This window comes from Falco biarmicus, chromosome 5 (assembly GCF_023638135.1).
Source record: "Falco biarmicus isolate bFalBia1 chromosome 5, bFalBia1.pri, whole genome shotgun sequence".
NCBI lineage: Eukaryota > Metazoa > Chordata > Aves > Falconiformes > Falconidae > Falco > Falco biarmicus.
The window spans coordinates 12,928,787-12,943,346 of record NC_079292.1 but is presented as its reverse complement, the minus strand read 5'-3'; the positions used below and the strand labels follow the sequence as shown (position 1 = coordinate 12,943,346).

Here is a 14,560-nt window from a genome sequence, read left to right as displayed (position 1 = left end):
CATGGCATATAACCTTCAGTTCAGTTGCCAGTGGTGAGAGACAGTTCTCAGACATGTCTTCTGTGGTCAGGAAGGATGATCTCAGAGCCAAAACAAACAATGGAGGCAAAGTAAGGCCTGGCATCCCTAACATATACACGTGCCTGCCTTTCCCCTCGCAGTTCCTGACAACTCCTGTTTACCACCTTTCCTAGTCCAGCAAAAACTCCCTATTCCTGCCCAAATGAGACAACTGGCATCTGCACTGGCACCTCAGAGATGTACTAGCAACAGGTCTAAAAAAACTACATGGTTTGTCTGTAATCCACAAAAAAAGTACAGACCGAAATAAGGATGCCTCCTGGAAAGTCTAAGTAGTAGAAAGTTGTCCGCAGTTGTTGCTAGCACATTGTACCAGTGGACGTGTAATTCCAGGTACATAATTTCAAGGAAGTAAAGCCATAAATCCCTCTAAGATTACCAGAATAGCCAAAGAACCAAGATATAAATAAGAGAACAAAGATATAAATAGTGGCTATTAACTAATTACCAATTATAGAATCATAGAATATCTCAAATTGGAAGGGACTCATAAGGATCATCGACTACAACTCCCAGACTATTTCTGCTGGAAAAAGTGGAAAGGAGGACTGGATAATGCAATTGCTTTATTCAACTCTTTCCAAAAAGAATCCTTCAGGTTTTCTATTTCAAATTACTTTTTAGAGGGAAAAATTGCCTCGTTTTATAGGTAATCTTTCAGCAATAAAACAATTTTTTCTTCTATGCTGAATAAACCAAAACATTATTTATTTTTATAAGTTTCATATTTAGACACTGAACTATGAATTTTGTTATGTTCTAAGCCTAAACTACAGAAAACTGTTCCTCTAGGACTGAAATGCCTAATGTCAGGACAGGGCTGCACTGTTCCCCCAAAGGGAAGCAGAACTGTATCCCACCCTGCAGAGGTTAGGGGGCCTGGGTATCACAGCAGCGTCAGAGCACTGAGTCACCCAGTCCTACCCTGATCTCCTTTTATGACCAACGATTTCTACAACTTTAAATGCTTAACTAGTGTTTAGAAGTTGTCTGATATCTTCTGTAAAGATTTTTTTCCTTCCCATCACCCACAGAGAGATACAGCCTCTCCCTTGGGTGCTTCGGGAAGGAAGGTGTGAAGTCTGCATTTTCACTGTGCTTTTTCTCATTACCTGCCTCCTTTCTTGTCTGTTTTGCCCTGTAATTCTTAAAGACAACATCAAGTAAAGTGTGCAGGATACTTGTACAACTGTAGAATAAAACCGTAGTAGCAGGAGGTGATATGGAAAGAAATTAACTACAATATGCAAAATATTTTGAAAGACAAAAGTGGAAGGCAGAAATTAATTTCAGGGAAGAAAGCTCTGTGGTTAGCTGTGTTTGCAGACTGAGTTCAATTTGATTACCCTGGTAAGATGCTGATCTAGAAGAAGAGCAGAGACATGGTAGCTAATGTATATTATCTTTGCATTCCCCATATATTCCATTAAATGAGATATACTTACTGAGATTGTGGTTATCCTTTTTTTGTCTCTCCTTTGCCATTGCTCGTGTATCTGCTTCTGACAGAAAGTAACATTTATTAAAGCAGTCCTTAAGTTGCAATTCCAGTACTTCTTTCACTTTTTCAAAATAGCCTCTTGTCACAAAGAGCAGCCTTCTAGTCTTTTTACTTCATTACTCTTTCTATTATTAAACAAGATCATAAGCAAATCTATATTCTACCAGTACTAAATTTTGAGCAAGTCTGGCAAGTTGCTTAAGATTTGGTTTTTTATTGCACATTTTTTATTTAAGAACATAGAAATGCCATGGAGGGGTGTTTTTCTCCAATTTGCTGTATTTTACATGAGGATAAAACCTACAATAAACTAATGTGAATATGTATTTGTATGTCCCATAATGCAGGAGTTAATCAGATTTGTAAGACATTGAACAAACTCACTGTTTCCTCTGAGTGACACTAATAAATTGTACATGGTTGTTAGCATTTTTTGGATTAATTGTATGTAACTTTTAAAGTTGTTAATCTACTAATATAGATTTACCTTGAATAACCTTATTGTAAGGTTTTAAAAGAACCATTTGTTCCACCCTGGAACAAATTTAATGGATGATAATTTATTTATGCTGTTGAGCAGGAGCCAACATGGGGAAGAATCTACTATGTTTCCTAAAATAATTAAGTTTATTAGAAACACGATATTCATAAAAAACAGGGGGCAAACATGGTTTCTTAATTGCTAAACAGAAGAACAGAAATAAAACATTTTTCTTGGTCTTTGTTATTTTCCTTAAATAAAACTACAAACTGGAAAATGCACAGGAATTTAATTATGGACATCTATTTCACGGGTAAGATTTTTTCAGCTTTTGAGAGACACGCCGTCACTTCCGCAATTACAAAATACTAAAATATCAGAGTTCTTTTACCTGTGAGTTCCCTTTTTACTGGTAGGTTAGCTGGGCAAGAAGCATTTGTGAGACCCATATTAGCTGGTGCCATTCCCTGGTCACTGTTATATATATCCAAAATGCTGCTAGATAGCTTGAGGGGTAGGGGGAGGAAAGAACAATAAGAAAAAAAAAAGTTAAAGACTTAAAAGATTAAAAAAAAAATAAATACGAAGATCAAATATCTTTCAAATATCTTTGTATATGAGTCTGGTGTTCTTCAGAAGGAGCTGTGTATGTGTGTCTATAGGGAAAGCTTCTGTTATATAGGATTAAGTAAAACTGAAAGTGAAAGGTCACAGTCTGTCACTTCTCCACAAGCAGCTTTCTGAGTGCCCCTTGTGTGGGTTTCGGATGCAGAGAGGTGGCACGGTATGGCCCCCAGTGTCTGTTCTTCAATTACTTCTATACCATATTTTCCAATAACAGCATTACCACAAACGCACTTCAAACATTAATTAGGCTGAAAGTAAAAATAACCACCTTGCTGGTTTTGCCCTACTCCCCGGTGATTTTTTAACCACATCACTGAACTCCGAATTGGTACTTCATTCATACTGCGCCTGGTTTAGCAGTATAAAGACTGAGAGACCCAGTTAGATGCAATAGTTAAAATTAGAGTGGACAGAACATCAGACTACGCTGTAAGGAAAGAAACTGTGCTGTTGTCAGGATAGACCAGATACCCTAATGGTTTTAACACGCATAACATTTATGATCATGTATACCATTATCCTTATTACCTTCCAAAATGCAATATAACATTCTTTAAATAAACCCATGGAATGCACTTACAGAGAAGGCTAAAGTATGTGTCTATGGATTCCAGATAATTACTCAAATATTACTTTTACTTGAACAATGTTACATATCTGAAATAACTGTAAAATACATGGAAGATTAGTAAAGAACAGCGCAGGGTTTGCTCACTTTCTATGACTGTATAACCAACCTTTCAGCATTGATCATTATCTTATCTATATTTGTACGTCCATGTGAAAATAACTGTGTAACAGGAGTGCAAGTCTAGATTCCCAAAAAAGGTTTGCATTCTTACTGACTTTTAAGGCAATAGAAGCAACATTTATTTTCATTTTATCATGTATATAAAGTTTGTGCTGTCTTTTTTTTAATTATTTTTTCCACCAACACACAAGAACTCAAAAGTAGAGTTTGGGTCCACCTGGCCAAGAGGAAAAAAAAAAAAAAAAAAGAAAAAAAAGAAAGAAAAGATGAAAAAGCAGGTGAAAAAAATGTGGAAAATTGTTGGTAAAACTACTGACCTGAGACAGAAAAACATGAAAGGAAATCAGGAGTTATTTAAGAAAATTGTTTTTCATAGACAAGAAAACATGTTTTTACAGATCTGCCCTGCACCCAAGGATCCTGAAACATCCTGGAATTTTTCAGGGAGGTCATTAAGCCACAACCATAGGTCTGCTGGGAAACTTTTATTAGATTCTGATAATCTTTTTTCTTGTAGAGACTATGAGTTTCATTACAAGTTATTTTCAATGGAGACACTTTCCCAGTGACTTGTCAGTGTGAAATTGTTCCACAGCAGTGATTGCTATATTTTTATATTAAATATGAAAATTTAAATGTTTTGTGTTTAAATAATGATTTTACTAAATTAACCAATAACTTTACTAAATTATCTGAGAACCTAGTTTGTGTTAAATTTCCCCAGTTGTATAACCTACAATGAAATGAAGCAATCAAGATTCTTTTTGAATACATAAATAACATGCTCATATTTAAAGTAGAGGTTTATTACTTAGGAGAGCTGACAATTCTTAAATACCAGTAGAAATCACAACACCAAGTCAGTTTTGAAAATCTGCTTACATATTTGATCTCTCAGTGAAAATACCTTTTAAAAGAATGTTTGGAATTCAGTTGAGTATTATTCAAGAACAAGCTATGTTTAATATGCAGGATTTGAACGCTAAGCGTATTCGCACGTTAAGCACCTTTGTTTCATTCCAGAGTGGTAAACTGACAAGTATTATAGAATTCACTGCAGTTTTACCTTTGTATTTTCTTTGTTCCAGGGATAGTTTAACTATACTGCAACAGTGAATTCATATTAGCTCTAGACACATATTTAATTACTTCCTGCACTCATGTAAATGAATTTGCTTTATTGAAATTATATGAAAAAAAAAAAAGACTGATATAAAAAACCGAGAGTCAATGCAACTTCTACACTTATTCCAGTGGACTTTGGATAAGGCTGTTATATGGTTTAGGCTACCAGTTTTGTGAAATGCTAGGAAATAGTAATCACTGAAAATAACAGAGCTTTGATCAGCCTGGTCTAGTGGAAGGTGTCCCTGTCCATGGCAGGGCATTGGAACTAGATGATCTTTAAGGTCCCTTCCAACCCAAACCATTCTGTGATCCTGTGATTCTGTAATAAATAATTTAACAAATGAGAAATGCATAACTATTATATATTACATATTTCACACAGCTGTGTACACGAGTTCAACAACTTCATGAAACTGGTGGTAATATTTTAACTTTAGAAGATTATCAATACCATGAATGAAAAAAATCAGAATTGTAAACCACAGTTTGACACAAACACATGAGATACTTCAGTGATTACTTCCAATTTTCAAGCGGTAATTCACCTTTATCCTTGAAATATAGTTAAATTTCCATAGTCTATTCACAGAATTATGAATTCAAACAACAAGGCCCAAATCCAAGAGGAAAGGTCATGAATGGCCAACTTAGGTGGTAGTGAAAAAATAATACCAACACACCTGAAAGTTCAGAAGTGTGTGAGGGTTCAAAAGAGGGTATGTATACTCAACTTAGAACCACAGCTAAACATTTCAGTTGAATTTGATTACACTGTTGATGAAGGTACTTCCATCTAACTCAGCCGGCATTGTTTGGAGTTATGAGTTCACATGCCTCCTTCCATCGGCAGAACCACTGGGGCAGTGTCATCCCACAGAGCCACGGCTGCAAGCAAGTACCTGTCCATGGTCCATGTCTGGCTGCGCTAATGCTGAGCAGTGAAAGGCAAAAAATATTTTCCCAAATGTCCCATATCATCTTTGTCTTACACAGACATTCTCCAGCACTTTTCCCCTCATCATCTGGCAATTTTTATCAGTCATCAAGAAAACAGAGTCATGACTCCGTGTGGAAACAATGAAAATGAAACTCAAACCAAAGTCATTCATCTACTGATGACTACAATGATGTAACTTCACTAGTTAGAATGTTTCACTGTGTTAATCCAGAAGGGACAGGCAAGGAAGGAGAGACACTGGGTTAACCATGTATGTTAGGGAGCGTTTTGATTGTCTAGAGCTTCAAGATGGTGACACAATAGGGTTGAGTGTTTATGGGTAAGAATCAGAGGGAAGGCCAACAAGGCTGGGAGTCTGTTACAGACCACCCAGCCAGGATGAAGAGGCAGATTAATTGTTCTATAAGCAGCTGGGAGAAGTCTCACAATCACTAGCCCTTGTTCTCAGAAGGGACTTTAACCTATCAGATGTCTGCTGGAAATATAACACAGTAGGGAGGAAACAGTCAAGGAGGCTCCTGAAGCGTGTGGAAGAGAACGTCCTGACACAGCTGGTGAGGGAGCCAGCTAGGGAAGGTGCCCCACTGGACCTGCTGTTTGTGAACAGAGAAGGACTTGTGGGTGATGTGATGGCTGGAAGCCGTCTTGGGCGTAGTGATCACAAAATGAGAGTTGTCCATTCTTGGAGAAATAAGGAGGGACGTCAGCAGAACTGCCACCTTGGACTTCCAGAGGCAGACTTTGGCCTGTTTAGGAGATTGGTTGGTGGGGTCCCTTGGGAGGCAGTCCTGAAGGGAAAAGGAGTCCAACAGCACCATCACACAGAGCTTACAAAATTCTCACCCGTTTACCAATCTTGAAAGCACTAATTTCTGAGCTGCAGAATCTGTCATTCCAATTGAAACATTCACAGGTGTGACAAACATGACCATTCTTAATAATCCATAGGTAGGATAGCCATGGGGAACAGAAAATTGTAGGTTTGACCCTCCTTAAGTCTGTTATCATTCTCAGTCAGTGTGCTGAGGGACTGAGGAACAGAATAAACAGCTTACTCTTCTGGCCATAAAAAGTTCATACAAAAAAAAAAAAGGTTCTTTTCTTCATACCTATATCCCTTCCAGACTTAGGTTTGCTGTCTCTCTTCGACATTTGGGTGATTCTGCTCTGTACAAAAGCAGTTGTGCCAATCACGCTATTAACTGCCGCCTTCCTGTGCATTTAGTAGAAATCCCAAGTATATTGTAACGGCCACTGTGATCGATAAGTGGCTTCTTGAAGGACAGAGGCACTGGTGATCTCCCTTTGGCACACTGCCTTCATTCTCAGCTAGCCAGCACAGCATTTTCACACTGACTGTAGGGTAACATGGGTATAAAGCACCAGTAAATTAGACTAACTTTGATAGTACCTTTGTTCCTACAGAAATGGTGACACATGGCAAAAGTCTGCTGTGAGTTAGTGTGTGAGGAATAACTCTCAACGTTAGGATTCAGGATCAGGAGAAGAAATAGGGGTGATTAATCTGACCTGTCTTGGACACTTAGAGTGATCTGATTCACCTCTGTTTCTTCTTCTGGACTCCAAAGAAAGCCTGGGGTGACTGTTGCAGGCTTTCTACATTTACCTTCTCATGAAACCTCACTGTGCTCCTAATGTGAAAATTTCCAAAATTTTAAAAACACATTAAGAACAACAAAGAAAATCAGACTGGATCTTCTTGACAAATACTCACATTTCTGATTATGGGGGAGTTTTAAAAATACAAAGCCAGAAATGTATTGAAGTATTTTGTTGAAACTCTCTACCTGAATTTGCCCTGCATTGATATCAAACATGGAAAATCCCAAGGAATTTCCTTGCTAATGTTACTGAACGCTGAGAACAATCTTAAAATAGAAGTTGGCCAATTTTGACACAACATGAGGCAAGATAAGGCTTTTGTCTGTCAAAGCAGGAGGTCCTTTAAGAAAAGTAGACACGTGGGAAATAATGGATTTTTAAATTACAAGATTAAAATATATAGCGCAATATATTAAAAATTGTGTGTCAAAATATAACTAGTTGTTTGGACATGCACTGAAACTCCATGAACCATAATGCAATTTACTTCTTACAATGTCATGTAAGCGGGGAAAGAGTTTGCAGTACTGAAGCTTCAAATAGCTTCCAGTTCTATATTACAAGATAAATATATATATTGACATAATCTTAAAAAATCCAACACAATATTAAAAGCACAAATCATTTACAATGGCATAATTACAATGATATATGTACAACGATGATCTTACACTTATATAGAACCTGATCAAACCTGATGAATCCCAAAACACTTTAAAAGTCAGGCTGATTACACTGCATCAAAAGCATGTTCTTGCTTTCTGTTTAGAGATATGGAAACACAGACATTTGGGTATGAAAATTCATAAGTCCCAGGAAATAATCTATTTATCCTGCAGGTGTCATAAGCTGTATTGGTTCACACCTGTGTTGTCCTGAGAAGTCCTGGTAAATCACATAATTTCCAACCTTTTCATTCATGATACACAAATTTATGTATGCGTGTCTCAGAATTTAGATGCAAGTGTCCCGTAAGGGGTGAGCACACACATATTAAAAACAGGAGTAGATAATTAGCCATTTTTCCTATTTCTAAAATACAGCCAGCTGTGGACAAAAGATTAACAACCTTTAACATAGCAAATGGTTATGTGGGAATAACCAATGACAATGTGGTACAGGAAGAGAATAATACCATATCTAATTAAAACTGCAAGGAGAATTAAAGAAAGCAGACCATAATTAACGAAGTTAACATTTGGCAAGGACACTGGGGTTAATATTCTTCCTTTTGTATAAAGTGTCATGGGATCTTCAATGCCTGTGCGCAAAGACTGGAACATGAGAATTTCCATTCATGAGGCTCCATCCTGAAAGATGCTCAACTTCGAAGCTTAGACCAATTATAAAAGCAAATTTCAGTTGAAGTACCTGATTGAGTGCCTGGCTTAAGCTCAGCTGCACCTCACAAGAGTGTGACCTTATGCTTGTTGGAGGTGTCCAAGAAAAGTATTGCAAAGGCCTCGTCCAGAGCAACTTCTTGTATCCAACACTTAGGTCTGAACTATGCAGGTGGGTTTGTGTGGCAAATATTAAGGGTTTGTTACCTGCAGGGATGTCTAGCAATGGACAGCTATGATCACAATTTGCAATCTCTAATGCCAAGTTAAGCTTTTTTTAAAGGAAAACATTACTAATACAAGAAAAACATTGCTTTATTAAGGGAAATCGTGGCATTCAAAATCCCATACCATGGTACCTTATGGTAACTATGTAATTTCAAGGAAGACTTAAACAAAATAACATTTCCTTGCCTTCCAGGAATGAAAGAGAAAGATTCTTAATGTGGGAATAAAATATATGGATATGGTTGTCTATGCTTGTTTACCTGTAATTCCTAGACAGCTCTATGTCACAGTAGTGTTCACTTACATGATCATATACCATTGAAATATTTTTCCATTCTGGCTAAACTTTGCATGACGTGTTTGTCTTACAGTAACATTCGTGTTCATAAGGATCATGGCTCTATCACTGTCAGTGTTGTACATCTAAAAAAAAAAAACAGCCCAACCTCTTCTGAAGTCAGCTAGACTTTCCTTAAATTAAAAATTCTGCTGAATGCAGTAATGCCAGTGTGGACTAGAGGCATTTCCTGGATATTGGGTTCCTTTAACATATCATCACATAATCCATTTCATAAACCAATAATGTTCTGTCCAAAATCAATTAAGTTTCACATCTCCAATAGTTTAATTTGGAATATGTTCCAAAAATTGAATAATCAAAAATCACTGCTGAAAAGCTTTCATTCTATTTCTATTCTTAGACAAATTTTATCTTGGTTTTGTATCCCTTTAACTTATTTAGTTCATTGTTTTAACTTTCCCATGGGATTATTGTGACTGACCATAGCTCCTTAAGGCTTTGGTCTGCTAAGTTGAACAGGCCATGCTTCTTTAGCCGGACTTTTCATACTATGATATGTCCGAACAGGGCTCTCACTGCCTTTCCTACTTTGAGTTAGTTTTCCTGAAGGGTAGAAACCTTAATTTGTCTGCAGCATCCTAAAAGTTTTGCACCCAGTGAATTCCACAGTGGATATTTCCTTGTGACTCTTGGAAATCTCTCTTGTGATGGATCCTAAGATCATATTTATCTCATTTTTGCAGTCCTATCATTTTGATGGCTTACAGTCATCCTCTGAGCAACTAATGTAACCAGATCTTTCTCTGTCATCTCCAGTTAATGAGCTCTCAGCTTACTGCAGACATTCCTGTTATTAGTATTTAAATGAATGACCTTGCACTCAGTACTATTACATTCCTTCCATTTATACTGTTCTGTCACCACAGTCCTATAATTCTTCCTCTATGATATCCTCATCCTCCTTTGTATTGGCAATACTTTCTACTTTTGCTACCTCAGTAAATTTCATCAGCATAAATGTATTTTTTGTACCAAGGTCACTAATGAAAATATTACATAAACTGAGGCTGAGGACTGATTCTTGGAACACTTCATTAATATCTTCTCTTTTAACAAAATCTTCATCCCATCTTTAGCTTGACCCTTAACCTGAAAAAAATCCTGTTCAGTTGCTTTCTGTATAATCTGTATTGCATTTTACTAATATGCATTCATAAAAGAAGACTATAATAAAATAAACCCTGGATAACCTAGCTAGAAAGACTAGTTCCACTAGCAAACAGCTCTCCATGCATCGAAAAGGGTGTCGCTAATCATGGAAGTGATGGAGGGTATGTACATTTTTAACGAGCAGACACCTTACATGTTCTAGTTGCCTAAAATACCTAGGATAGCACGAGCTTTTCACCAAAGGCATCTGGACTGTCCTGACAGGTCAAAACAATTCACCAGCTATCCTGCTGTCCCTGGAGGGACCTGGGAACAAGCAGCAGGATGGATTGTCCTGTTAGTGGAGGCTTATTTCCAGCTACCATTTCTCCCGGGGTCTTATTTCCTCACAGTCACATTCACAAGCCCAAGTGTGTGATCAGAAGGGTCAAGATGCCCCCAGGAAATACGAAGGTCAGGACTAGATTGCCTCTGCCAGAGGTCCTCATTCTGCCCAGGTCAGAAGAGGCCATGAAAAAGAGGGCAAGTCGGAAGCAAGCTGCAGGAAAAACTTCCTTTGCTGCCCTCTTTTCCAGGGTTAACCTCTGCAGACATGCAACTCACTGAAGGTGCCTACATGCCTATATATCTCCTGCAGTAACAGAAATATGGCATACATCCAGGGTAGCTGTGAGTACAGACAGTTCTGAGGATCATTGGCCCTGTTACACATGGTCAGATCGCCCGCACTGCACCTGCAGACTTGGCAAACTCAGGTAACAGGGAAGGTAACACACATCACTTGCCACACGAAGAAACCATGTAGCTGCCTAACCTGAAAGGTGGAGTACTGTATGTGCACAAGAAAATTTCTTTTGCTGCCTGCTAAGAGCTAGTACTTGCTCTGACTGTATCTAGGCTGAAGTGTTCACATGTGAAATATTAGTACAATACTTTATCCTTTCCCACCCTAAATATAACCCACTTAAATCATGTTCTCATGAACCTAATTGATAGCATCACTTCAAAGAACAGTTTTGTAAAATGAGGCTACTTCTTCTTAGCCACAAAAAATATATTAGCACCCATCCATTTCAAAGTGGTTCTTGCTCATTCATTTTAATTAAAAAATCAAAGCAGTGATTTTACAGAATTTTTGTACTACTATCCATTTTTGCACCCCAAATGTAGAAATCTAAATTTTGAACTGCATCCACAGTCCATTTTACAGTAAAAGTTTGTTCAGTATTTGTGTTGAGACATAAAAACTACATACTTAATTCCTTCTGCTTTCTTTCTTGTTTATTCATGACAGTTAAAAAAACCCTTTTTTGCATCTTTGAAGTTCACAGATTAACTTCAAAATGTGCACTTAATTTGGCCAAATATGAAATAATCAATAAATGTATAGTAACCCAGTCATTGCAAATGCATTTTCTAAATAGCAATATCTGGTATACCAGGTGTTTCCAATTTTTGCCAAGCAGAAAATGGGTATTTCTTGTGTGTTTTAGTAAATTGTGACATTTCATCTAATTCAAAGGTACTGGAGACAGGATGCATAATCTCGTGGGTCAATACAAGTCCTGTACTCAGAAGACTGGTGTTCAACCTCTGCCTTTTCTTTTTCTTAAAGAAAGTTGAACAACATAAGCTGTGATACATTTTTTCTTACTAAGGATGTGTTTACACTGTCAACTGTGCAAAAAGGTTGTACTATATTGATTTTAGAGTCTAGAACAAGAAGATGCCATTCACAGCTAAATGGTTTAGGTCCTTTCATATATGCAATACAAAATTCTTATATTTGAAAATAGATGGATTTTAGCAATAACTAATACCCAAATGTTCCAGTTCCTCTTTTTATTATCTGAAGAGAACAGCAGAAAAGCTAATGCTTCCCTTTCAGACTTGTTTTCCTTTGAACAAATTGTACTCCTTCTATATTTATCTTTAACATGGTTCATAATTACACACTCCTCAACCAGGGACTTAATGTTCAGATATATTATATTACATATTATATATTATGTATGAAAACCGGTTCATTTTTTATCTTCAAATAATGATCATCATGCTAGTTCATTATTCATCAGAGAAAAATGAACTCTGTTCATATTCCCAGTTACAGTACATTCCTGCCCTGATCATACACATAGAAGTCCATTGTCTAGATAAATGTCTGATCAAATATGACCGAGCAAAGGAATTTTCTGGAGAATCAGACTTTTGCAGGAGAGTTCTGTTCTTTCAGTTATCATCTCTTATGCCGGTTTTATCTGTTCTTGGCTTTTCTGGTTAAAAAACAAACATAACAGACACAGACCAAAAGTGAAGTGATGTTGTGATACTGTCATCATCCAACCTGCAGCTGGAACTCATACATTACAGGAGTACTGCCCAACTAACCTCCGGGCTCTGAAACCCAGACTGCAATTAAATGACAGCTCTATTAGCTGTTTTACTAAGATTATTTCACAAGTAACACCAGCTAATGAACTAATGCCTGTTTCCATCCGATTTCTATTTCTCTGGCTACCATACGTAAATGAATATACCAAATCATTCAAAGTCTTCCTCTAAAAGCAATGCACAAATGTCAGCACAAAACCACAAGAAAAGTGAAAAACTGAGGCCAAGGGACAAGTGAAAACCAGATATTATTTTTGCAGGATTAGAATACGGGGCATTTTCTCTTAAATACAGATTCTAAGATCTCTATTATGAGTATTTATATCAGATATATATATTCTATGCTCTATATTATGTCCTCTTACATTCCACATATCACCTAAGTATCTGAATACATTACAGTAAGGGATTTACTGATTTCTGTGATCTAGTGTGTTCAGATGGATTAACATGCACCATGTAGAGTTTCGCTTTGGTTGGAATTCCTTTCTGTAGCAGTTGATTCCAGATAGGTTCACAAGTGTTTATTTCTAGTATAAAAATAAGTGTACTACTAAGTAACTACTTCATAAACTACTGTACACCTATAGTAAAGGTCATAGAAGGCCATGGCTGATGGAGAAGGAGGTGCTAGGAGAAGCAGTTGCATCTTTCAGGAGGTTATTTCTCAAAATGACCTTCAAGAAATCGTTGTTTTCCACAAGTTAGCTTTATCTTGCAGTAAGGAACTCGACTGTGCCTGGAGAACAAAGTGGCCACTGTTGTTGCACCTGAGCTCACAAGTCTCTTATTCAAGCTATGTAAATGCCATTGACAGTAATTCATAAAATTTAGCCCCAGAAGCAATCATAACCTATAAGCTACAGACCTCAGGGAGCTTAATGTAGCCTTCTTTATTACCCATCATCTACCAAGGACTTCAGGTCTTGCATTGCTGGATGCATACAACACTACAAGACACGCAGCAGGGTGTGTGAATCAAGGCTTTGGGATAAGACAGAATCTGCCTGGTAGCCCGAAATAGCAGGAATTTGCTTGCAGATCCTGCTGCACAGGAGCTTAAAATTAGTGAGGAGTGCATATTAGAAGAGTTAAAAACTTGTTTTATCTATCCTTTTCTCTTACCTCTGTTCAATGTTATGCTCTGTAATGTGTGTTACGCTCTGAGATGAAGACTTTTGTATGAAGTACTTACATACAAACAACTGTTGATTTTAAAATAACACTTCCATTTATGTCTATTTCCAGAAGAGGAAAAAAAGGAACTTTTCCTCCATTTTATAGTTATGAAAAAATTTACTCCAATTGCTTGAAGCTTGAGTCTTCTGGCTCCCTTCAGCCAGAGAGGACTACTCCCAAAATAAAAGAGAATTATTAGACATTGTGCTGTTAAGAGTGTTAGACAGAGCTGAGCTATGTAGACATTTTGCACAGCTTTGGAGTGCTGCAGCTACGCAGAAGTGGACCACACTTCTCCTGACCCAAGTATTGTATGCTTTATGCTACGAAAACTTTTTCTACAGCATGTGGCAAATTGCTAATACTCATACTCGATCTATCTGGAGTACTTAGAGCCGACGAGAGAGCTGTACACTGCCCATTTCATCCTCAAACTACTATATTGTGTGAAACACTGGAAACAAACCTTCCTCTGGCATCTGTATGACATTCAAAACAGCGGTGGCAATGATAGCAAAAGACACCTCCAGCTGCAAAAAACAGGCCTGAGGAGTTCTCAACTTATGCATGTCATTGTTAGCTGTCTGCAACTGAAAGACACAATTTCCTATCTAGCACCTTTATACTATTGAAGAAAGACAAAGAAAATATTTGCTCACCAGTCTTATTTTTGAGGAGCCTATTATTTCCCCAATAGCTGCAGACCGTTCCTTCTCCTTCATTTTTCTTTTTTATTAAACTTGCAAATGATACCAGGGAGTGCTAGACAGAAGTTTATATACTTAGGTGAACTTTGATTCT

General features: G+C 37.3%; 1 protein-coding gene across 4 annotated transcripts in view; it reads right to left on the bottom strand.

Moving 5' to 3' along the window:
* The window catches only part of TFEC (transcription factor EC), a 140,945-nt gene that overhangs the window by 16,637 nt on the left and 109,748 nt on the right, over positions 1–14,560 (bottom strand). For 3 of the 4 annotated variants that reach the window (XM_056341044.1, XM_056341048.1, XM_056341047.1), the window contains 2 exons: positions 2,455–2,569; positions 1,527–1,583 (listed from right to left, as the gene is read on the bottom strand). In XM_056341044.1, coding sequence (XP_056197019.1) covers positions 1,527–1,583; positions 2,455–2,569 — 172 coding nt within the window. The remainder of the gene's footprint in view (positions 1–1,526; positions 1,584–2,454; positions 2,570–14,560) is intronic. The other variant, XM_056341045.1, reaches the window with a different exon arrangement.